This window comes from Microtus oregoni, unplaced genomic scaffold (assembly GCF_018167655.1).
Source record: "Microtus oregoni isolate MIOR12 unplaced genomic scaffold, Mior012 000020F_ref0000438, whole genome shotgun sequence".
Taxonomy (NCBI): Eukaryota; Metazoa; Chordata; class Mammalia; order Rodentia; family Cricetidae; genus Microtus; species Microtus oregoni.
In genome coordinates this window covers 4,027,848-4,052,500 of record NW_024543079.1, presented here as the reverse complement: position 1 = coordinate 4,052,500, position 24,653 = coordinate 4,027,848, and the positions used below count along the sequence as shown (strand labels likewise).

Here is a 24,653-nt window from a genome sequence, read left to right as displayed (position 1 = left end):
GACTCTGCCTGGTGTGCTATCCAGTTCTCTGAGCTGTGTAGGACACAGAGTGTTATAGGCGGGGTATGGAGTGTGTTTAGGTTTCCTAGCTATGCTCGTTGACATTGATACATTCCTGTTGCTGAAACTGGAGTTATTCTACTTGCTATTAGTGTATACTCTGAGAATTTTTAAGACACAATAACATTTGCATAATGCTGACAGGTAAAAGTTCAATTGCATGTCAGAATAAAATTTCATGAATTTTTTAATAAGTTTTAGATTTTTCCTGTGACTTGGGCCTTTTCTGGTTTCGGGTGAAGGAACTGGGAGTCTAATTCTGTTCTCTGTAAGGGCTTAGATCTTCCTTCAGGCATTTGCACGCTAGGTTCAGGTCATCTTGTAGTGCTAGTTAGTTTAGTTTGGCATTTAGTATTATTTGTATAGTTTTTTGTAGTTAAAATGTTTTTTGCACATTATCAAGAAGGACATTTCAGATAGAATTCTGACACGAACACTATGCATATTGAATTACATTTCTGTTTAAATATTAAGGAATAGAAATGTTTTTTATCCTTATATTGCAGGATCTTGCCAAGATAACTGGGTGGAAATGGAATCTATCCAAGTGTTACTAAATACCATCACCCACTTTCTCCCCTCAGCCTCATGCTAGTCTTTGCTTGCAGCTGCAGTGGTAGGCATCGTTCAGGAAGTGACCTTGGCTTGTATTAATCAAATTCAGAACACACAAAAAAGCTTCTGGCTAACGTGCTGACTTGATGTAAAATTTTGTCGCATCCATTTTCCTTCAAAATGATGCCATCCTGTAAAAAGAAAACAAATTAAATGCACGTACAAACAGTGTGCACACTTCTGCAAGCTGTATTTAAAAAGACTGAACTAGATGTATTTTAAAAATCAGACTTATTTATAAATTTATATCATGGGGTTAAATTATTAGTAGAAAATTACTTTTATAATTCCAAGTTGAAAACGATGTACATCATCCCTGATTTTATTATGGTCTGAACCTTGTACATCAAGTTGCTGTGTAGATGTTTGTGCAGTGAGGACAGTCTGCAGTGCTCTGGGCCTTTGGCTGTTGTGTGGTAAGTGAGGCACTTCTGTATATTCCTTACTTCTGGTGTTTCAGAAATAGCTGGCTATTTGATATTCTTGGTTTGGATAAAATCTACTATACTATATGGGCCCATTTTAGTATTTAGTGGTGGTGCTGGTATGGGTCTCAAATCCAGGCCTGTAAAACTGCAAAAATTCAGCCAATTGACATATCAATGAGGGGAATATTCCTGTCTATAAATCAGCTTATCTATAAATTTAGGATTTAGTAGATCATTTTGGTAGGAGAGTGTGTACAGCTGTTCCCCTTGTGTGCTTTAAGGAATAGCGACTCTCCCACATGCATTTCCAGCACTTTGAGGCTAAGACACAAGGACTGCTGCTGGTTCTTAGCCACTGGAACTGGAAACAGACAGAGAGAGAGAGATTGCTTTTTTTTTTTCTTTTTTTTTGGTAATTCAAGACAGGGTTTCTCTGTGTAGCCATGGCTGGCCTGGAGCTCTAGAGAAACTGATTTAACCTATCCTACAACCATCCCTTAAAAACAAACAACAAAAACCAAGTCAAAAAAATCCAACTCAAATGTCAATCCCAAGTAGTCATGCTGCTTCAAGCTTTAGCATCTTCCTGCCTCATTGTCCTGGGGTGGTGTGTGGGGAGGGGTGTGGGGAGGGGTATGGGGGGGGGAAGAGAAGAGAATATGTGTGTGTGTGCGTGCACACACTCATGCCCCTGTGTACTCTTGTCTGCTTGCCCCCCCCCTTCATCTTGACCTGCTCACTGTTAGTACAGAATGCTGACAATGGTAGTGAATAGATTAATGCATTGATTTTTTTTTTTCTGCATTTGCCGGAAACTTATAAAAAATGATCAGGAGGACAGCTCTGTCTATTGCCAAAAGACTTTACTTTTCAGTTTTCTGTGCGCAGAGGGCTGTGCTGGGTCCTGGAGGGCTTGGTGAGAAGGGTAGAGGGAGACAAATGGCTCCTTAGAAGCTCTAGCTATATTTCTGTAGACTCCTTGTGAAAAGGACAGCACACGACAGTTTGTATCAATGACCTGAGGGAGTGGGAGCTAAACACTGTAATTAATGGGCTTCATTACTGAGGTTTTCTTTTTAAAGCATTTATAGGGCACTAAACCGGTATCATCTTCTATCATTGTAGGTTGTTGGTAGAATTGAAGCCTCAAGGAGGAAAATCTTTTCCTAACCTTCCCTGATTAATTCTTTGTCTTCACTAGCGTTATTGATTGGTTTATTGGATGCTCTTAAGATAAACTCTGACTTGAAGGAGAAAGAGGATAATTATCAAATCATTTTTCTTCTTAAACTCCTGTTTAAAATAAAGTCACGTGAATTTAGGGTTGTCGGGTGCCATTTTACCTCTCCTGCTTCTTGAGAGGAGGCTTTGGAGGAGCAGCAGCGGCCTCGGTAGCCAGGGAGTTAATGCTTCTGCAGCCCGAGGGTCAGTGCAGTCTCTGTTTCCTGATTGGCTGCTAAAAGGTGAAATTGAAACCACTGTAAACTTTTGACCCTGTAGCAGTTCCTGTGGAAAGCCTTCTACTGGTGGAGCCTGCTCACCGCCCACCCCCACTCCCACCCCCACTACCACCCCCTTTGCTGTATTTATTTAGTGTGCTAGGCTCTACCCAGCTTTTCAGAGAGCCAGAGAGTGGGTGAGATGGAGAGAAAGGAAGAGAGGGAAGAGCAGCAGAGCAAGCAGCTGCAAGCAGCTTGCTGACATGTTGCTCCCTTTCTAACGAGGTGCTTACTAACGTGAGCTCAGCCAGTTCACACACTGCCCTGCCATTAGGGTTTTGTGGTCTTTTAGCCTTTAGGCACGTAGAAGCAGAATGACTTGTCTCCACAACATTTAGACTCGCTGTGTAACTGGCTAGCCTGATGCTGGAGTTAAAGGTGTGGCCGCATTAAAAAAATAATAAAGCTTTTAATGTTTTAGGTTAGCATACACAGTTTTGGGTTCATTATATTTTCATGCTGTGTGCCATTGTGCTTGCTCTAGTCCACCTGATCTCCTTCTGCTCCCCTCTGTGTCCCCTGATCTCTGTGAGGGTGGAGACTGTTCGGCAGAATGCCTGGCTTTACTTCCTGCATGTGCTAAGCTAAAAGCTTTCACTTTCAATTGCATTTTATGCATTCCTATTATGTATCCTGTCTTTCATGTAATTTTTAGACAAATGGCTAATATTTTCTTTCTTCCTCTTTCCTGTTTCTTTTTTTTTTTTTTTTTCCTTTGTAGTCCTGGCTGTCCTGGAACTCACTCTGTAGACCAGGCTGGCCTCTCAGATTCGCCTGTCTCCGCCTCCCTAGTGCTGGGAGTAAAGGCTTGTGGCACCACTGCCTGGCTACAAATGACCAATATTATATAAAGTGTTACTGGAGTTTGCAGGATGGTTCAGTGGGTAAAGGTGTTTTTTGCCAAGACTGAACTGAAATTGGGCCCATGGTGGAGAGAACAGGTTTTTGAAAGCTGTCTTCTAACATCCATATTTCTGTCATGGGATATAGGGATGCGCGCACGTGCACACACAAATAATAAAGACATCCTGTAAAATGTGTTTTTATCATCTTTGCCTTTTGGGGTGTGGTGGTCTTGGGGTTGGATCTGGGCTTTTGTGCACACTGGCAAGCCTTCACAGTGAACTTTGGCCTCAACCCTGTTTTTGAGAGAGGATTTGGCTGTGTAGCCCAGGCTGGCCTGGAACTAGCCATCTTCCTGCCTTTGCCTTTTTAACTCTGGGACTGCAGACGCATGTGGTTGTACTTTTGTCATTTACTGTGAAGAATTAGCAAGATGTTTAATAAATCCGGGTAATATTTGCAGAGATTGCCTGTTTCATGAATAGTTTTGGATTTGTCTTAATTTCCATCTTAACAGTGCTTCAGGATTACTCATGTTGTGGTGCTTTTTTCATCCCTGCCTGTTTGATGCTCATCAAATGCCAATTTCATGGACATCACTTTTTTTTTTTTTTGTTTTTTTGTTTTTCGAGACAGGGTTTCTCTGTGGCTTTAGAGCCTGTCCTGGAACTAGCTCCGTAGACCAGGCTGGTCTCGAACTCACAGAGATCCGCCTACCTCTGCCTCCCGAGTGCTGGGATTAAAGGCGTGCGCCACCATCGCCCGGCCTGGACATCACTTTTGTTTCAGAAACTTTAGTGCCCGTTTGTGCCTGCTTTTGCTTTTCCCCAGTTAATGGTGGCACTATGATTTCTTTTTTATAGTATTAATTTTTATTTTTGATTATGTGTGTATCCGAACATGAGTGTAGTGCTCCTTGAGGCCAGAGATCAGGAGTTATAGGTGGCTGTGAGTAACCTGACAAGGGTATTAGAAAACCAACTCAGGTTCTCTGCAAGAGCAGTGTATGCCCTTAGCCATCAAAGGGCCCCCTCTACAGACTCTGCTGCATCCATCAGCAGGACCCCATCTTCCCTGGTGTTGGGATAGTTAGTAACCAGCCTGCCGTATCCTGTCCCCCTTCCCTAGAGTGTTTTGGGGAGGAGAATGTAGACAAAATGAGAGGATAGACTTTTGAAGGAGGTTGGCTATTTCTCTCTCTCGCTCTCTCGCTCTCTCGCTCTCTCTCTTGATTTTTCGAGACAGGGTTTCTTTGTAGCTTTGGAGCCTGTCCTGGAACTAATTCACCAGACTGGCCTCGGCCTCCCAAGTGCTAGGATTAAAGCTATGCACCACTACCGCCTGGCTGTTTTTTTTTTTTTTTTTTCCTTCCCTAAAGGCCGTTTTGGGAAACCAAGGCTGTTACTTTCATTGTATTTTTCAGGTTGCCTTGCCTAGGACTACACATATTTATAAAGCATTAAGTGACTGTAGTAAATGGTTTGAAGTCAGATTGATCCTTTCTCATGGGCATTGGTGTTGGTAGTGCCCTGCAGAAACCCTGCTGTCATCTATGACCATCACATTGTGAATGCTGTGCTTAACTTTTTTTTAAAAATAAAAATTGCAAGTTTTTTTCTTTCTTTCGAGACAGGGTTTCTTTGTAGCTTTGAAGCCTGTCCTGAAACTAGCTCTTGTAGACCACGCTGGCTTCGAACTCACAGAGATCCACTTGCCTCTGCCTCCCAAGAGCTAGGATTAAAGGCGTGCGCCATCACCGCCCAGCTAAAAATTGCAAGTATTGATCTGGTCAAAAAGGCATCTGATTCCCAGAGGAGCCATCATGTAATGGTTTTCTCATGCTGAAGGGAGAGTTGGGAGTAATAATAATAACAGTAATGATAATAATAATGCTTAATTTGAAGAAAAGACAATAAAATTCACACACACACCCTTTTTGTCCTTAGGATCAAAAGATTTGTTGAACAACGGGCTCAGAGATCGGTAAAAATAAGCTCCTACCTGAACCTCACTGACCGGGCTGCCAGGTAGGTAATTTGTGCACTTTCCTTGACTTGATTGCTGTAATTTTCTTTTTTACTTGAATTGCCCGAAGGCTTTGCCTTTTGCTTTGTGTCTTTAACTTGCTTTGTGCTTAATGTGCTTCTTTCGATGATGGTTCAGCAAGTGGACTTGGTTGAACAAACACATAGGTGTACGTTTGTCTATAGTATACTGACAAACATACTCTGTGGGGACAGGAGGGAAAGCAGCTCTTCCTGCCTCTGTGTGTGAATATTCTAAGGTTTTTGGTTAAAATTGGAATCTGCCTGGAGTGGGTGGTGGAACATGCTTTAGTCCCTGCAGAGGCAGGCCAGCCAAGGCCACAAGGTGAACCCTGTCTAAAAAGCAAATTGGAATCAGCCGCCACTCAGGTTTGCTATTTCCCCCCGATCACTTGTGCAGACAGATGACATTTTATCTAGCTCCATTCTTTTTTTTTTTTTTAAATATTTATTTACTTATTATGTATACAATATTCAGTTTGTGTGTATACCTGCAGGCCAGAAGAGGGCACCAGACCTCATTACAGATGGTTGTGAGCCACCATGTGGTTGCTGGGAATTGAACTCAGGACCTTTGGAAGAGCAGGCAGTGCTCTTAACCGCTGAGCCATCTCTCCAGCCCTCTAGCTCCATTCTTAACCTTTAATATTACATCATAATAGTAAAATAAAATCGAAAAAGCTGCTGGATCGCTTAGAAAGCAGTTCACTTTGCCCAGCTAAGTGTGTATTATCCTGCCAGTTCTTGCTTAGTTAGTCCTGAAATCTGTCTGGGTATTTGAATCCCACCCTCCTTGAATACGTTACTAAACAGGCTTTATCTAGTTTGCTATTTTCCTGTCCTTTTGTCTCACTTTCTAAGTTTAGCCTTCTCTAGGTCAAGATCTGTAACTTGGAGCTGCAGCAGTTTCTCACTTGCCCGTGTCCCCTTGCTGCTTCCTTATCTGCTGTTTCTATGCGTTTGTAATTTTGATGCACGATTTTCTTATGTTCCTTTTCCCGTTTACAGAGAAAAAGGGACAGTGCCTGGGGTACTGCTCAGCTTACAGCCACCTGCTGAGAATGCTCAAAGCTTCTCCCGTTAAGCCACCAGTCTAAACCCCCAATTAGTTAGGCACCTATCCTGATTTCCGTTTGTATTGTTTATACTTACGAATTAATCCAGAGCTTGTAGGCACCCTCCTCGCTTTCCTGCTCTATGGTTCTTTGGCCTATTGGATGGTGCCACCTACAGTCAGGACAGTCCTTTACCCTGTCCTTCACTGTTCACTTGCCAGCTCTGCAAGAGAGTTCACAGATGTACCCAGAAGGGCTCATGAAAACCCTAGGCACTGGTGGCTCAGTCCAATCAAGCTGCCAGTCAAGATGAACCCTCTCAATGTAGTAGATGCACAGTGTAGATGGAGTAGATTTTAGTTGTCTTTTTATGTAACACTTAACTAAAATTCTCATTCTAAAAGTTCTCCTGATGGGTTGGTGAGATGGCTCAGCTGGTAAAGGCACCTGCTGCCAAGCCTGACAACCTGAGTTTAATCTGAGACCCGTATGTTGGGGGGGATGTCCTCAAGTTGTCCTTTACCTACACATATATTATGTTCCCTTTCTCCATGCAAAATATCATTAAAAGAGCTGGGCAGTGGTAGTGCATGTCTTTAATCCCAGTACTCTGGAGGCAGAGGCAGGGGCAGGCAGATCTCTGTGAGTTCGAGGCCAGCCTGGTCTGCAAGAGATAGGCTTCAAAACTACAGAGAAATCCTGTCTCGAAAAAACAAAACAAAACAAAACAAACAAAAAAAATTAAAAGGTTATAGTGAATCAATGTGAACAAAATATCACTGGCAGAGGAATGACTGCTAGGCTGTCCTTCATTTTAATTTGAGAAACATTGCTTTGATTATATGCTATCTTATTAAATACAAGCCCTAGTTATAGGAACTTAGAAAGGATGCTGCCTTAAAGCCAAACAGTTAACTGACTGTTTTCAGTCTTATTTTCTTTTGGGGTGTATGGATCATTAATCTTGCCAGTTGCCTGCCTAGAGAGAGTGACTCTCAGCGTAAGGCCAGGAAGCACAGATGGCCAGTTTGTAGTAGAGAAGCTAGTGGGACAGGACTGTGGTCTTTCATAAGTTCTCATAATGATCAATTTGTACACTTTACAGCTCTCAGGTTCTTTCCAACTCTAAGTTTTTGTGGTTGACAGATCTGGTACTTCATGTAGAGACTCTTATCTACTTAATGTTTCTCCCCACTCATTAAAGTACAAGATTGCTAGTGAGAGTAACATTCTCACTATGTAGCTCAGCCTGGAGAGGATGATAGGGCCTCACTCTGTAGCCCAGGCTGGCTTTGAACTCAATGATGCTCTTTCTACAACCCTTTGAGCACTGTTCTTGTGCACACACAGTGCTGAATGCTAATATTCCCCTTTAAAGGAGATATTTGTGGGGGGTAAGTTAATACTGGATTGTTCGTGATTTAGCATATGCCTGTAACCCCAGCATTAGGAGAATGAGCCCGGTCAGTTCCATGGTGAGTTCCAGGACAGCCTGGAACCACAGACCTTATGTACAAAAGCCAGACCTAAACACCTCCCACTCTGAGCCTGAACAAATGAAGAGTACAGTCTTTGGTTTGCTATTGGTGACCTGCTAAGGTGGTAGAATGAAGTTTTAGTAGGTATGGTCTCCTCCAAGCTAGCAAAAGTTTTTTTTTTTTTTTTAAATTTTTTTTTAAATTTTTTTGAGATAGGATTTCTCTATGTAGACCTGGCTGTCCTGGAACTTGTCGTGTAGACCAGGCTCGCCTCAAACTCAGAGCTCTGCCTGCCTTTGCCTCCCGAGCCCCAAGAAAGTTGTGTTTGTTTGTTTTTTTTTAAACAGACCATAAATCTTTTTTTGGTCATATCTATTCTCCTCCACAATTCCCCCCCCCCCCCCCCCGCCCTCATATTTTTTTTCTCTCTCTTAAAAAGAAAACCAGAAGAAAGACAACCCAGCCGGTACTAATGATAGTTACTGACTGGCATTAAGTGGCTTGTTTACTCTTCCTCACAGAGTGCAGTCTGTGAGGAAGAGTGAAATTCCTGATATTGTGACTCAGGCGTCCAGTTCTTTTCCTCTGTTGTGTTGATGTGGTGCTGAACTTCACCAGTGTTAGTGAGTTTGTTCTCTCTCTGTTACAGCTCTTCTTCCTTCTAGCCCACTGTTCTGTAGGATGAAATGGGAGTAATAAATAGTATGTATTATCTGCACCATGTCAGATGAACTGTTTTAAAATTTAAGACACTAATGAGCATTATTTTGTGTGTGTATGATCTGATTTATTTAATGTGTTTGGGTGTTTGCCTGCTTGTATGTCTATGCACCACATGCATGTAGTGCCTGCAGAGTCCGGAGGAGGGCATCAGAACTCATGGATCTGGAATTACAGATAATTGTGAGCTATCATGTGGGTGCTGGGAATCAGACACAAGAGTAGCCACTGCTAAGCCACCCCTCCAACTCCTTGTTTAGCTTTAAACACTACTACTCCTCCTCCTACTAAAATTGGTCGAATATACTTCCCTTTTAAATTTAATGATGGTTTATAAGATTGTATTCTGCATAATTAAATTTTGTAACATATCTTTTTTGGCATGGCTTCATTAGAATTTATATATTCAATATTTTGAATATAATGTAGCTTTTGTGCCAAGATGATGGCTCAGATGACAGGCCTAACTGCATGAGCCTGATAACCTGAGTGTCATTTCCATAACACAGCCCCACCCCTGAAAAGTCAGGTGCAGTGGCCTCCATCTGTAGTTCAGAACTCATAAGCTGAGATGAGAGGTGGAGACAGGAGAAGCTCCCTGAAGCTCCAGGGCAGCTAGATGTAGAAGCCTTAACCAAGTGGGTGCTGTGTTGTGCTATGGCACGCACTGGCATGTACATCAACCCCTTACCCCCAAATAAATTTAATAATAGCAGCTTACTTTATTGTAACGATCTTTAAGCTTTTTGAGATGCAGTTTTGGCTCTGATACCCTGGCTAATCTGGTACTTGTCTGTGGTTCAGACTGACCTCTTGCACAGTCTTTCTGCCTGAGTTTCCCAAGTGCTGGGAGTATAAGTGTACACTGCTATGGCTTACTGAACAGAGATCACATATTGTATAAGATGCTTTAAACAAGCAACTCTTGACAGGAATTTTCCATTACTGAAGTCAGACCTGCAGTTGAAGTAGTTTCCTATAAGTACGGCACTCTTGGAATGTGTAATGAATACTTTAGAATTTATTTGCATATATGTATTTTTTTGATACAGGATCTTTCTATAATAGCCCAGATTGTACCCAAACTCCATGTTTTTATCTGTGTATTCAGTGTGGCACCTCTCTTGACATGCAAATTTATCTTTTTTTAAGGCTTACTTATGTTATGATGATGAATGTTTTGCCTACATGTGTGTATGTGTGCCACATGTGTGGTCTGTTGGCTCCCCCGGAACTGGGCTTACAGATGAATGTGAGTTACCGTGTGGCTGCTGGGAAATGAACCCTGGTCCTTGGCTAGAGAACAAGTGCTTTCAAGCACTGAACATCTTCTCTTCAGCCCTGAACTCATCTTTGGTTAATACAGTCACTGTTGTTGTTGTTGTTTTTTTTAACCTGCAGAATTGGATAAATTTTTGTTTTTGTTCATGAAAGAGTTTTATTTAACATAGACAATTACACAAAAAAATTGGATCAAAGACACAGGTTGTAGCTTAGATGATAGAGTGCTTGCCTTGCGTGTATTCATGGGGCTCTTGAGTTCAACACACACACATGCAAAACATACAAAAATACAAAATAAGCCTTCAGGTCAGTAATAATATGCTTCTTATAGTACCTAATTTTGAAAATTAGGAAATGTAATTGGTCTAAATCCCAGCCTAACAATTTGCAGGATGAACTAATGAAAATAGTCTTATAAGTGGTTGTAGCTTGTAGGGGCCACACTTGTAATTATTTTCCTAGCATTTTTCATTTCTAAATCTATTTTCAAAAGAACGTTAGTCTGGGTGTGGCTGAACAGTCTGTTAATCCCACACTCAGATGGTAAAGGCAAGTAGCTCTCTATGAGGCTAGTCTGCTCTACATAGCAAGCTCCAGGCTAGTCAGTAGTACACAGACCCTGTCTCAAAAGGCAAAACAAAGGTACAGAGCTATTTAGAAGTTGATATTGAAAACCTACACGTCTGACCTTGGGTAGAATTTGCTGTATGTAATCAGTGTCTGCAGCTGGTGGATTCCAAATTGCCTCTTCTAGGTCTTTGCTTTGTGAAATAGTATGCGTCAGACAGGAGTGCATGGCAGCTGATATTGAGCAAGGCTAACAAATCTTATTTGTTTTCACATTTTCAAGCAACTTTAAAGCTTTTCATGTGCACACATGCTTAAGATGTGTTTCTAAGCTTGAAATGAAATGCATTACTTATCATTAATATGAGAAACTAAATATTTTAGTGGGCTTTGTGTATTAAATACATTGCGAGTACGCAAGCATCGAAAGTGAGTAGTGCAGGATGTTTGATTCATTTCTGTGAGAGCTTCTGTTCGGCCTAGCTTTAAAACCATTAGAGGAAAAATACAGCATCTTCACATTGTGGTCTTGCAGTGTCACCTGTGAGCCAGCCTTCTTTCATTTCCATACTCTGAAATGTGACCAGAATGTAGAAGAGGGAATTAGAGGAATAAAGCCCTGCAGATAACTGTGGGAAAGTGTTCTGAAAGATGACATGAGTAGAACTGAAATAATTTTTAATTTTGTTGCTTAGCTTTTTAAAATTTGATTGTGGTGATAGCTAAAAGGGGTTTTAGAATAAAGCACAGAGTCGTCGTGTGTTGGTAAGCTCGTCAAAGAAAGAAGTGCTTTCTGTGGTGGGCACAGGCCTCAGGTACCAGGACCCATCAGAGTCCCGGCCCCATCGGTGTGCAGATCACACTGGCTTGCTGCAAGAGCATGCTCAGACTGCAGAAGACACAGTGGCCCCATCCAGATGTAGTTCTACTGTCTTTGCATTTCTAGACACGACTCTGCCTGCAGGCTTCCCTTCCTTCCCAGGACCTAAGAAGCAAAGATTATTTTTGTATATATGAGTTTTTATTTGGGTTTTTGATAAGTTGTTTTAGGAAGAAATGTAAGAATCCCTAGTCTCTTGGTATTAATAATGAAATCATCTTAAAAGGATGCTGTATAGCGAAAGACACTTATGGTTTAGTCAGGTTAAGTTGCCAGTATCTTTGCTCTGATTTTTTTTTTTAAATTTATTTCAATTGATTTTTTTATTTTCTAGTCAGGATCTCTCTATTTAGCCCTGGCTGTCTTCTACTCACTGTATAGACCAGGCTAGCCTTGAACTCACAAAGATCCACCTGCCTCTGCCTCCCCAGTGCTGAGCTTGCACCACCATGCTTAGCTTGCTTGCTTGCTTCCTATTAAAAAGAATCAACTATGAGGGCCTGGAGAGATGACTCAGTAGTCAGGAGCGCTAGGAACTCCTCCCAAGGACCTGGGTTCAATTTCTGGTGCATCTGTGGTGACTCACCAACTGTAACTACAGTCCCTCCTCCTTGGGCAGTGCTGCATCCACGTGAAGACAAAACACCCATACACATTAAAAAAAATTAAAAAAAGAACCGACTATGAGTCTTAACATGAGTTTTATTTTTGTTTTGTTTTGTGTTTTGAGACAGGGATATCACTTGGTGGCCCTTGTTGGACTCTGTCTCTGTAGACCAGGCTGGCCTAGAACTCACAGAGATCCACCTGCCTCTATGTCCCGGTGCTGGGATTAAAGTCATGTACAGTATTCTGGCTTCAAAGTTCTGTTTTTTAAGATTTTTTTAAGACAGAGTTTCTCCAACAGTCCTGGTTATTCTGGAACTCGCTCTGTAGACCAGTCTGGCTTGGTTTCTCCAACAGTCCTGGTTATTCTGGAACTTTCTCTGTAGAGCATGCTGGCTCTGAACTCACAGATCTGCCTGCCTCTGCCTGGAGTGTTGGGATTAAAGGTGCGTGCGCCACCACTGCTCTGCATGTTTCCTAAAACAACACTCATTGGGAAGCTAATTTGCAAGAGCCTGCATCTGCTAAACAAATGAGTTAATTTTTGCTTTTGGAAATAGGATTTTTAATCACTTTAACCTTGTAAAAATGGTGGGTTGCCATTTTTAGACAATGCAGTTAAGCCTCTGGTGGTGGGGCATGACTTTAATCCCAGCACTCAGGGATCAGCCTAGACCGCAGAGATTGAGTTCCAGGACAGCCAGGGCTACACAGAGAAATCCCCCCCTCCCAAAAAAGGACAAAATTCAGAGATGTAAATTTGCTATGATCCTGCTGTTTTGAGGCCAGCCCTGAGATAGATCTGAAGTTATCTTCTTTGCTTTAGTTTGTTTGTTAAATCAGTGATTCGGTGTGTGTAATGTGTGCTCTGCTTAGCGTGGGACTCAGCCTTAACTGTTAGGCTTCAGCTTCAGACAATACTCCATGCTAACCAGATCTATTTTGAGTTTTACTATATGTGGTACTCAGACAATGAGTGATGTGATTATCTTTTCTTACTCTTTGTAATTTATGAAAATTTATAATTACTTTCACATCCTCTATTTCTGTGTGTGCACACACGTGTGTGTGTGTGTGTGTGTGTGTGCTGCCCTCCCTGGACATCAGTTTTTTTTCTCATTAATACTGAGCATTTATTTCTAACTTGAGTAGAAGATTTTATTATATATAATTATACAGTATATATATATAATTATATGTATTAAGTGCCTTATAGTCTTGAATTTCTTGGCCATCTTAATTCAGTTTTAAAATAGTCTTTGAAATTGTCACCTACGGGACTGGAGAGATGACTCAGAGGTTGAGAGCAATGACTGCTCTTTCAGAGGACCTGGGTTCAATTCCCAGCATCCACATGGCAGCTCACAACTGTCTGTAACTCCAAGATTTGTCCCCTCTGCTCAGACATAAACGCAGGCAAAACACCAATACATATAAAATAAAAAATAAATTATTTTAAAAAAAAATTGTCATCTACAATCTTTATATTGGGTGGGAACAACAAACCTGAGTTCTGGAGATGGAGCTCAAGTCAACAGGCTTGGTGGCATCTCTGCCATCTCACTGCCACTGCAGCCCTTTCCCCCAGCTTTGATTTTGAGAGTGAGTCTTACATAGGCCTTTTAGGCTAAGCTGTCTGGCCAGTGAGTCCTTGGTGTCTATCTCGCCCTACCGCTTGCTCGCGGGCGCACCACACACCCCTATCCATTTCCCATTTCCTCCTTCCCCCGCACACGGAGGGATTACCAATGCCCACCACTGCCCCTGGCTTTTATGTGGATTGGGGTATTGAGTTCAGACAAACGTTTTACTGGCTGAGCCATCTGTTCAGCCTGAAACACTTAAAGAAAAGATTAATTTTTGCTTTGTGGGTGTTTGCCTGCACTTGATCTCTGCGTCATGTGCGTGCATGGTGCATGCAGAGGTCAGAAGAGGGTCTCAGATCCTCTGGAACTGGAGTTGTGCACTGCCATGTGGAGAGCAGGACTGTAGGGGCAAAATCTGATGTTATTGCCATGATAAACTTTGAGCTATCACCTGAAGTGATAATGTTGAACTTGACCATGAATACCATGAGTACCTTTCGTTACTGAAGGACTTTTGATGAATGATTGATATGAATGAATGTAGATTTTAATAGACTGTATAATGAAATTATACATTTACTTTCTATTTGAAAGTAAATATATCTATATTTGAAATGTCAGCTTCAAGACCCAGTGCTTGGCACCACAAATAATAATAGAAAAGCTGTGTAGTCGTGAAGTCAAGTCATGCATTTCAGTGCAGCATGGAAGGTCCTTGATGGGATTAGGGTCTGATTGTCAGCTGCAGGAAACCAGAACATGCTGTCTGGAAATGCATTTCTTGGAGACAAAGGTTATTTTAAGAAACAGACATAGCCGAAGCTCTGAAAACTGGCATTACATTATTATTATTATTATCATCTTATTTTATTACTTTAAAAAACACTAATCCAAATTCCCACTTCCCCTCCTCCCACTCCCCTCCACTCCTTCCACACACCCTTCTCCTCACCCTCTCCGATCTTAAGAGGGAAATCCACACGTGATGTGCAAGTGAGTGTGTTGGTGTGTGTACATCTACTCAGCCATTCCTCCGTTAAATCACATCAGTCACTGAGTTCCAGCAAGACTTACTATAGTACCTAATATAATTTATGTTTATATGCCTGGTGGTTATTTGTCACTGCCAGTAGAATTAGCTTTCATACTTGTGTTGAGACAGGGTTTGTGGTGCTGCCTAGGATAGACTCAATTGCGTTGGAAGTCAAGATTACCTTCCAGATGCTTCTCTGTTTTCAAGTACTGGAGTTCCAGTACATACGTGACAAAGAGTTTCATTTTAAGTTTTATGAGATTTAGTGTGTGCATGTGCACATGCCCTGGGGAGTTGGTCACCTTCTTCTTCCTCCTCCTTCTCTCCCTTCTGTTTCTCAGGCAGGTTTCTCTGTGTAGCCATGGCTGTCCTGGAACTCCAGAGATCCACCCGCCTCTTCCTCCTGGGATTAAAGGCGTGAGTCACCATCACTTGTAAAAACCTTTGAATTTGATATTGTAAGATTTAAGTTTTTAGATTAATTGGTGGTGACAAGCCACTAAATTGAACCGAATAGGAACATCCGTTTGGGACTTGTATTTTAGGCAAAACCTTTATGTGTGAATTTTCTTGATGCCTTGTAAATTCTTCCCAGGTGCCTTCCCCATACCCCACCCCCATTTAGAATGAGCAATCCCAGGTTCGGCATAGCGCTCTAAGCAGTTCTTCAAACCCACAGCTGTTGTTTAACAATTTTCCTAAGTTTCTGTGATTCTAAAGAAGCACTACAAAGACTCATGATTGGTATACTTAATCATACCTTGTATAACCCTGGCACACAAGCCGGGGGAAGTTGAGTCACAGCTGAGATTGGCCTCAGTGTTTACTCATCATAGCACACCCAAGAACAGACACTTGGAGGCTATTTTAGAGAGTTTTGCTCTTCTCACCTCAGATTTTCTTGCTGTGTTAGCCACTCTTTCCATATCTCACCTGGAAGTAAGGGTAGTATTAGGCCAGAGTACAGTTTAGTTGTTGTGTCTTGGGGAGTAGTGGGTAGGGGGTGAGACATAATAGCTGTGGAGGTAAGCCCTTACTCTCTAGATACCTACCTCATGCCCCTAAACTGAAGTATTTATGATCTTACTGATTTGCTGAGCAACTTTCTGTTAACTGGTTGGGGGCAGTGTGATTTACGGCATAAATGGTTTATTTTGGTGATTGTGGGGGAATAAAATGGGGTAAATGGGATAAGGAACATTTGATGCCGTTTGTTGTTGGTTAGTTATAGCTCTTCCATTCAGGATCTAGTTGTGATGCTAGTGGCAAGCTATTTAACCATTCCCCTATCTGCAAAACCAGAATTGATTGTATGGGGGAGGGTTGTCATGAATACATGTGAGAAGTTCAGTACCATCCTCTTCTGTATCCTCCCCCACGCCTCTAACACAGGAAAATGCTAGCTTATCATTGAGTAGCCCACTCCCTCTCATTTTGGCATGGTACAGTTTTTCTTAGGCCCCAAAATAACTTGCTCAGTTAGAACGCTTATATTATTGATATATTTCATATTACCTTTTTTTTTAAAAAAAATTTGTTTGCTTGCATGTGCACACATGCCTCAGTGTACAAATGGAATGTAGAAGACAATGTGTGTGTCCCTGCGATGATCTCCGGTTGCTAGGAACAGAGGCAAGCGCTTATACCCCCTGAGCCCTCACCCTATTCCTGTTGATCTTTGTGTCTGTGCCCTTGTGCTTCTGGCTAGTTTACAAGCCTTGTCCCTTGTCTGAATCTTGAGATAACAAAAAGGAAGTTGGCTAATGTTAAACAATATACCCAAACTGTACTCTTAGTCCTTGTGTTCAGCTACATTAAATTGGCATGGCTCCACTGATGTTTATTTCCTGCTGTGTACTCGGTGGATGCATGTGCTTCAGCGGGTGCCAAGCTTGGCTGTGACCGCTAGAGATGTGGGTGGTGTTTGCATCTGTCTTTGTAGTCTCTTTCAGATTCTTGTTTAGTTTGAATTTTGTCACAGATGATCCATTAGGTTTTGACGGCATGGGAAGGCATTTAAAACTGCTTTCCTGCTATTGGTGGCATTTATGAATTCCCCATCGTGTGCTACGTACTGGTTTGTGTTTCACAACAAAGTTGGGCCTGCTGTGGCTAGCACGTCTTCCATTCTCCACTCGGGTGCAGCTTCAGCCATGTTAACACCAGGGCGAGAAAACACGTCACAGAATTTGGGATAATTAAGTGAAAACAGATATGTTAGTGCTCAATGCATAGTTTGCTGCTTCGTTTTAAAATGTTCTGTAAATGAAGCACACATGACTCCAGCAGTAACACAGCTGGACTTGGTGTAGTTTTGTCCTTGACAGAACCAGACTTTGCTGTTTCCCACTAGTGTGCCCGTCTTCATATGCTGTAGTCTGAAACCTGATAGGAGGGTTCACGGTTGTCGTCCCCGTGTGCTGTAGAGGCAGGGCCAGGCACTCAGGACTAGCAGCAATTACACTGGGGTCCAGGCCAGCCTGTGCGACAAGGCCCTGTCTCAAAACAAACATGACCTACATAGTTTAAGTTTGATCACGTGTGGGTTTTCTTTTAATTGGCCTTTCTGGTAGTATTATGCCACCTAGTGGACATACGTCCTGTAGGCTGGCTGGTTGAAATGCTAGATGCATTTTAACATTAGAGACTTAATTCTTCCGGCCAGTGATTGTCATGTTAAAGCAAGAGTTTATTACACACGAGAGCTTGGTAAATGCGGCTTAACAGAACCTCACAGTATAAGCTCAAAAGGAAATACCTTGTGTTTATCTTTTTAGTGTTTGAAATTTAACCAAGATATATTATTTTTTCCACCAGTGAGTATATAAATAATTGTTGCTGTGTAGTTTATGGTAGCCTTTGCCATATAAGACTTTAAGTAGAATGTACAGGACTTTTACATCAATGTTTATTATATAGGCTAGGCTTATTTGAACTTAATGGAAGAAGAATATTAGGCGATAAATATTAGAGAAATGACCCATTGGACAGAAGCGCTAGCTAGAAAGAGAGCCTGTGGACTGGAGGATGAGTCAGTGGTTAGGGGCACTGGCTGCTTGGACAGAGGCCACACAGGTGCTGTTCCCAGCACACCCACTCCATCTTCACTCCAGCTCCAGGAGAGTGACATCCTCTTTTCACCTCAGTGGGCACTGCACACACATGGTGCATGTATAAACATGCAGGTAAAATTGAATATTTTTTATTTTGCACAGAAAATAAAATGTTTCGAGGCCAGCCTGGTCTACAAGAGCTAGTTCCAGGACAGGAACCAAAAGCTACGGAGAAACCCTGTCTCGAAAAATCAAAAAAAAAAAAAAAAATTCTGACTAGTCTAGTCTGGGCTCACCACTTGGAGAGGTTTTTTTGTTGTTGTTTTTTGGTTTTTTGAGAAAGGGTTTTTATGTGTAGCTCTGGCTGTCTTGGAACTTGTTCTGTAGACCAGGCTGGCCCCAAACTCACAGAGATCTACCTGCCTTTGCCTTCTGAGTACGGGGATTAAAGATGTACACCACTGCTGCTCAGTTTGAAGAGTTCTTAACCAAACCGCAGGATAAGATTTTTATCTCTTCTGCTTGGATATAAATAAAATTTAGAATTTTATCTAAATTGGAGTCTTGATAGTCTCTTATTAAATATAATTGGTTTTGTGATATGTATGTTGACATAGGGTTTCATTCTGTGGTCCAGACTCAGCTGTCTTAGTTTGGGTTTCTGTTGCTGTGAAGAGACACCATAACCATAGCAACTCTTTTGTTGTTGTTTTTCGAGACAGGGTTTCTCTCTGGCTTTGGAGCCTGTCCTGGAACTAGCTCTGTAGACCAGGCTGGTCTCGACCTCACAGAGATCTGCCTGCCTCTGCCTCCCAAGTGCTGGGATTAAAGGCGTGCGCCACCATTGCCCGGCCATAGCAACTCTTAAAAAGGAAAATCATTTAATTGGGTTAGCTTATATTTTCAGGGTTTAATCCATTATCATCTTGGTGGTGTGCAGATAGGCGTGGTGCTGGAGAAGTAGCTGAGAGTCCTACATCTTAACAGGCAGGCAACTGGACATGGTTTGAAACATGAGGCATGACTTGAGTGAGGCTTCAAAGCCCACCTCCACAGTGACATACTACTTCCAGCAAGGCCACACCCCCTAATAGTGCTACTCCCTTTGGGGGCCAGTTTTTTTTTTTTATAAGCCATCACACTAGGCTTGCCTAGAACCCTTGTCTCAGCCTTCTGAGTGCTAGACACAGACTTGCACCACCAGTAGCAGCATGGTTACAGTGCAGCTAAGCTCTGAGCTTGTGTGAGCACACTCATCTATGACACGTACACTGAGAAAGGGCCTCCGGACCACAGCGTGCAGCCATTCTGTCATATGACACTTATAGAAAATGTGTGTTTTAGTTCTTATCTTGTTCCCTCTTCTTTCTTAGTTGCTGGATCTGTGTTCAAGATGAGTGGATTAGGTGAAAGCTCCTTGGATCCACTGGCCACTGAGTCTCGAAAACGCAAATTGCCTTGTGACGCTCCAGGACAGGGGTAGGTGATTTGTCTCCATTTTTTAGATGGAGGAACTGGGGTTGATTTTTGTCAAGGCCAGTGACGAATCAAAGGTAGCTCTGAATAAAGCTGCAGGAATTTCTGCAGTGTATGCTTTTGTCCCGCTATGTTCTGACAATTCTTGTTGGCTGAATTTTGTTTCCACATGGAACTAATGGCATTCCGTGGGCAGATTCTACTTGAAGCTTTCTTGAGAGATGTGAGCTGTGGCTTTTCTCCCTATTCCAGTCTTGCCTACAATGGTGAAAAGTGGAGACGGGAGCAGGAGAGCAAATACATAGAAGAACTGGCTGAGCTGATATCTGCAAATCTTAGTGATATTGACAATTTCAACGTCAAGCCAGATAAATGTGCGATTTTAAAGGAAACAGTGAGACAGATTCGTCAGATAAAAGAGCAAGGTAATAACAAAGTCAGGAAATGCCTCCTTCCCACATGTTGGATCACGGGGATTGAACAGAGCCTCACTCATGCTAAGCGAGAATCACCCCCAAAGCCCCTGGAGTGATCAACTTTGCTTTTTAAGAAAAACAATTACCAGAGAAGTGGCAGAAGACCAGAGTTCCTCACCATGCCACATGCTGGAGGGAGGGGAGCTGGGGCCTAGACTGGTACCTTTAGCAGAAAGGGAGCTGAGTGCCTTTTGCCTTCGTAGGGAACCACGAAGCTGGATAATGTTAAGTTGTGGTATTCTCTTACATACATACCTACACTGAGTGTTCTGCATGTACGTGTACATGTACATGTGTACATGCTTCTTACTCCCCAGTGTGCATGCGCATACTGAGGTAAGTGCTGCTCACTGCGATGCTTCCTTCTGTGTCTTCAGGAAAAACTATTTCCAGTGATGATGATGTTCAGAAAGCTGATGTGTCTTCTACAGGACAGGCGGTCATTGATAAAGACTCCTTAGGACCACTTTTACTACAGGTAGGTGTGAAGATTGTAGTTGTCCAGAGCATGCTGTGATTTGGTTGTTTTACCATGTGGTATATAGAGAGTGGATGCAGGGGGTGCTGGCAATGAGAAAATAGCTCAGTATTCTTATAGCAGTCACAAATATATAGTTCTGAAAATACCACACACACACACACACACACACACACACACACACAGGGGCGGGGTGCACGCACACAAGAAGTTCCTGAGGAAGAGTAGTTCGTAAACTCACAGGTCATCAGCACCCAGAGGTGCTACTTGGTGTATTTTAGTTCAGACCTTTCTGTGGCTTTTTCCATGATTGCTTGCACAGCACACTACAGTTTTACTTTTTTTTTTTTTGTGCTTGAGATTGAACCAAAGGTCTGCACATGCTAGGTGACCACAGTAGGCAAGCATGTTTCCACCAAGTGACAACCTCAGCCCTCAGCTTGTATTCTTGGAGAATTTTATTCATGGTGCTGGGGAGGGAGCCCAGGACCTCATGCATGCTAGGCAAGTGCTCTGTGATGGAGCTGCACCCAGCTTGTGAGGCAATTTCAAACATTAAACATGTGCATGTTTTTAAAGTAATTGCCTTGAGAAGAGCTGATTAACCATGGCGCAGTGCTACTTCAGGCCGACGAGCGCTTCAGCGAGTTTACTTGACAACTGGTCTTTCTTTCAGTGAGTCATCTCAACTACTTATGTGTTTTATCATTTTAAATTCTTTTTACACTCTTGTTCAGGGACAGTATGATAATTCCTATAATTTAACTTAGGACCAGGCAGAAAACTTTATTTATTTTTGACAGTGTGTAATGTTGGCCCAGGCTGTCTTTGAACTTGCTGGATAGCCTAGGGTGACCTCAGCTCCTGGCTCTACCTCCTGAATGTGTGCTATGTCATGCCCTGCCCCCCTCCCTCCCTTCCTTCCTTCCTTCCTTCCTTCCTTCCTTCCTCCCTTCACTTAAAAAAAAATCCTTTATAAGCTCTGGAATAATCATGCTAATAGTCTGTTAATAGAAGTGATGGTTTGTATTCACTCTGATTATTAGGCTAGTGTTGTTGATTTTGCTGCTTTGAAGTTCTATTTACCAAGAAGGCTGTAGTCTTGGTCTACTAGGGCTGCTAGGATAGCCCAGAGCATGTGACTCAGGCAATAGGAGCTGATATGTTCAGTTTTAAAGACTGGATTTCAAGATCAGGGTGGTGACCAGGTTGCCTTCTCCTGAGTTCTCTCTCCTTGGCTTGTTACCATGCCTTAAAATGACCTTTTCTCCGAGTGTGTGTCACTGGTGTCTTGTTATCTGTCCTGAGAAAACACCACTTATACTGAATTGGGTCAGCTTTAATACTTACCGACTCTTTAGAGGCTCTATTTGCAAGTATAACCCTAATCCTAACCTAACCCTAACCCTAAGGATAACCCCAACCTAGCCCTAAATGTAACCCCTTAACCCTTGCAATAAGAGGTGAAGGGCTTTACTGTTTTTGGGCCACAGGGATACAGTTTTCATAATAGCCTCTATTAACGTGTCCCACTGTAGGCATTGGATGGTTTTCTGTTTGTGGTCAATCGAGATGGCAACATTGTATTTGTGTCAGAAAATGTCACACAGTATCTACAGTACAAGCAGGAGGACCTGGTTAATACGAGTGTCTACAGCATCTTACATGAGCAGGACCGGAAGGACTTCCTTAAACACTTACCCAAATCTACAGGTGCGCTCTTTGTTTTGTATATTGTTTGAAAGAGAGGGGGAGAGAAACAGGGTCTCACTGTGTGGTCCAGGCTAGCCTTGAACTCATGATCCCCTATTTTTTGTCTCATGTGCTGGATTATAGGTGTGTACCTACCATACCTGGCTACACATATTGCATATAAATGTGTGTCTTCTAAGTACATCTAATTTTTTCTTAGTTATTTCTTAAGAATTTGAATGTGCTTTTTAGGAAGCCAGGAACCGAGACTTAACAAGTGATTGCCAGCAACATTTTCAATATGGCCTCAGCAGACTCAAAGTTTTCCCAGGGGCCCAAATGTCCAGTGAGACTTCTGGTGAGGCTGAACGTACGCAAATATCTTTATTGTTCTGAAATGTTAGTGTGTAGGTGACACCACATGGGAGTTTGTGTGATGAGAAAACAGCTGGATTCTTTTTCTGTCTTCTACATAGAGTCTCATGTATTACCCAGGCTGCTCCCCAGTCCTCTTGTTTCAGCCTTCTTAGAAGCTGGGCCAGCCCCATGCTCTACCACACTCAGTTTATAGCCTGGATTCTTTGTTTGTTGTTTCTTGAGACAGTTTCTCTGTGTAACAATCCTGTCTGTCCTGGAATTCACTTTGTAGACCAGGGTGGCCTGGAACTCATAGAGATCCACCTGCCTCTGCTTTCCAAGTGCTGGAATTAAAGGCGTGCAACACTACTTACCATTTGCATTAAAGATTTTTTAAAAAAATCATGTCTATGTATCCATGTGAATGTGTGCCATGTGTGCTGCAGCGTGGTTGGAGGCCAGTAGAGGACATTAGATCATCAGGAGCCAGAGGAAATGGTGCTTGGGAGCTGCCTGATACGGGTCCTGGGAACAAGACTCTGGTCCTCTCAGGAAGAGCAACATCTGCTCGTAGCCAGTGAGCCATCCCTCCAGTCCCTAGCTTGAATTTTTAAAGATTTTGCGTTTCTGATGAGTGTTTTGCCTACATGTATGTTTGTGTATCACATGTATGTCCAAGGTCAGAAGAGGGCATCAGATCCTTGGAACTGGAGTTATGGATGACTGTGTGCCACCGTGTGGGTGCTGGGAACTAAACACGGGTCCTTCAGAGAGCAACAAATGCTCTTAATTGCTGAGCTATCTCTCTGGCCCCAACCGTAGCTTGAATTCTTGATAATTTTTGGCTGAGTTTTACCTGGCTTCTAAAATTTCAATTTATTTTCAAATTTTAATTTTTTCTAAAAGTTAATGGAGTTTCTTGGAATAACGAGACCCAGAGACAAAAAAGCCATACATTTAACTGTCGTATGTTGATGAAAACACATGATATTTTGGAAGACATGAATGCCAGTCCTGAAACTCGCCAGAGATATGAGACAATGCAGTGCTTCGCCCTGTCTCAACCTCGAGCTATGCTGGAAGAAGGGGAAGGTAAGAGTCAGGGATGCTGGCCTGTCTTCTTGCTGACATGTTCTTGCTCGCCACCTGCTAAGAATCATATCTAAAAGTGCGTGTAACCTGACCTGATTACCTTTGTCACTTGTAGACCTGCAGTGCTGTATGATCTGTGTGGCACGCCGAGTGACTACGGGGGAAAGGACATTCCCATCAAGTCCTGAGAGCTTTATCACCAGGCATGACCTTTCAGGTAAAGCCAGCCTGTGTGCCTTCCCTGGAAACTGCTAGGAAGCATTCTTACTCCTGTGTGTACACGAGTGCATGCACTAGTCAGAAGGAAACTCTTCTCGCATGCATGTGCTGCAAGCATGGATTCACTTGCTGAGAGCCGGCTTTCAGCCAAGTCTGGGCTTATTATATGACTATAAAAGAAGTTCACTAAGGACCTTGGCAATTGAGTTGAATATAGTTGGCACTTAAAATTTCTCAAAATAAAAAGATTAAAAAAACAAAAACAAATGTAAAGGCACCTGGCCCGTTCTTCAAATCCCCTCCCCCATTCTCCCCTCGTTTGTTTGTTTTTGTTTTTCCAGACAGGGTTTCTCTTTGTAGCCCTGGCTGTCCTGGAACTTGCTCCATAGACCAGGCTGACCTCGAACTCAGAGATCTGTGTGCCTCTGCCTCTGAAGTGCCGGGACTAAAGGTGTGTGCCACTACCACCACCAGGCCAAATAGCACTTTCCGAAAACATTGATTTATGGAGCTGGAGCGAAGACCAGGTTAATCTCACCTGCTTTTCCAGGGAATCCAATGTCCCTTTCTGGCCTCAAACATGGCTTACAATCACACACACACACACACACACACACGCACACGCACACGCACACGCACATGCACACACAGACACACACAAAAAAAACCCCACAAACACAGAGAATGGAAAAATTTAAAAACATGAAAGAAAAATCCATCTATCCATTCACACATAGAGTGCATGTGCACATGACCCATAATGTAGCTGGGAGGTCAGGGGCAATGTAGAAGAGTTTGTGTTCTCTGCCATGTAGGCCCTGGGTATCAGACTCATATCATCAGGATTAGTGGCAGTGTGCCATCTCTCCCGCCCCCAAAATAGCACTTTGTGTGAGAATTTAATGTTTATTTTCCTGTAACTTCAAAGCCATTTATTATAGTGAAACAAGTTTTCAAAACTACATAGAATTTCTAATAATGTGGGTAATTTATTTTTATTTTGTATGCAATTGTGTTTTGCCTAAATGATTGTCTATGCACCACGGTGTGCCTGGTGACCCTGAGGCCAGAAGATGGCATTGGATCTCTATGAACTGGGGTTATAATGTTT

The 24,653-nt window shown here is 42.5% G+C and overlaps 1 protein-coding gene across 1 annotated transcript in view; it reads left to right on the top strand.

Moving 5' to 3' along the window:
- Ncoa3 (nuclear receptor coactivator 3) overlaps window positions 1–24,653 on the top strand; it is an 88,818-nt gene that overhangs the window by 37,599 nt on the left and 26,566 nt on the right. Inside the window, exons 2-8 of the mRNA XM_041670405.1 lie at window positions 5,392–5,472; window positions 19,126–19,231; window positions 19,481–19,653; window positions 20,082–20,182; window positions 21,721–21,895; window positions 23,138–23,323; window positions 23,439–23,540. Coding sequence (XP_041526339.1) covers window positions 19,146–19,231; window positions 19,481–19,653; window positions 20,082–20,182; window positions 21,721–21,895; window positions 23,138–23,323; window positions 23,439–23,540 — 823 coding nt within the window. The 5' untranslated portion in view covers window positions 5,392–5,472; window positions 19,126–19,145. The remainder of the gene's footprint in view (window positions 1–5,391; window positions 5,473–19,125; window positions 19,232–19,480; window positions 19,654–20,081; window positions 20,183–21,720; window positions 21,896–23,137; window positions 23,324–23,438; window positions 23,541–24,653) is intronic.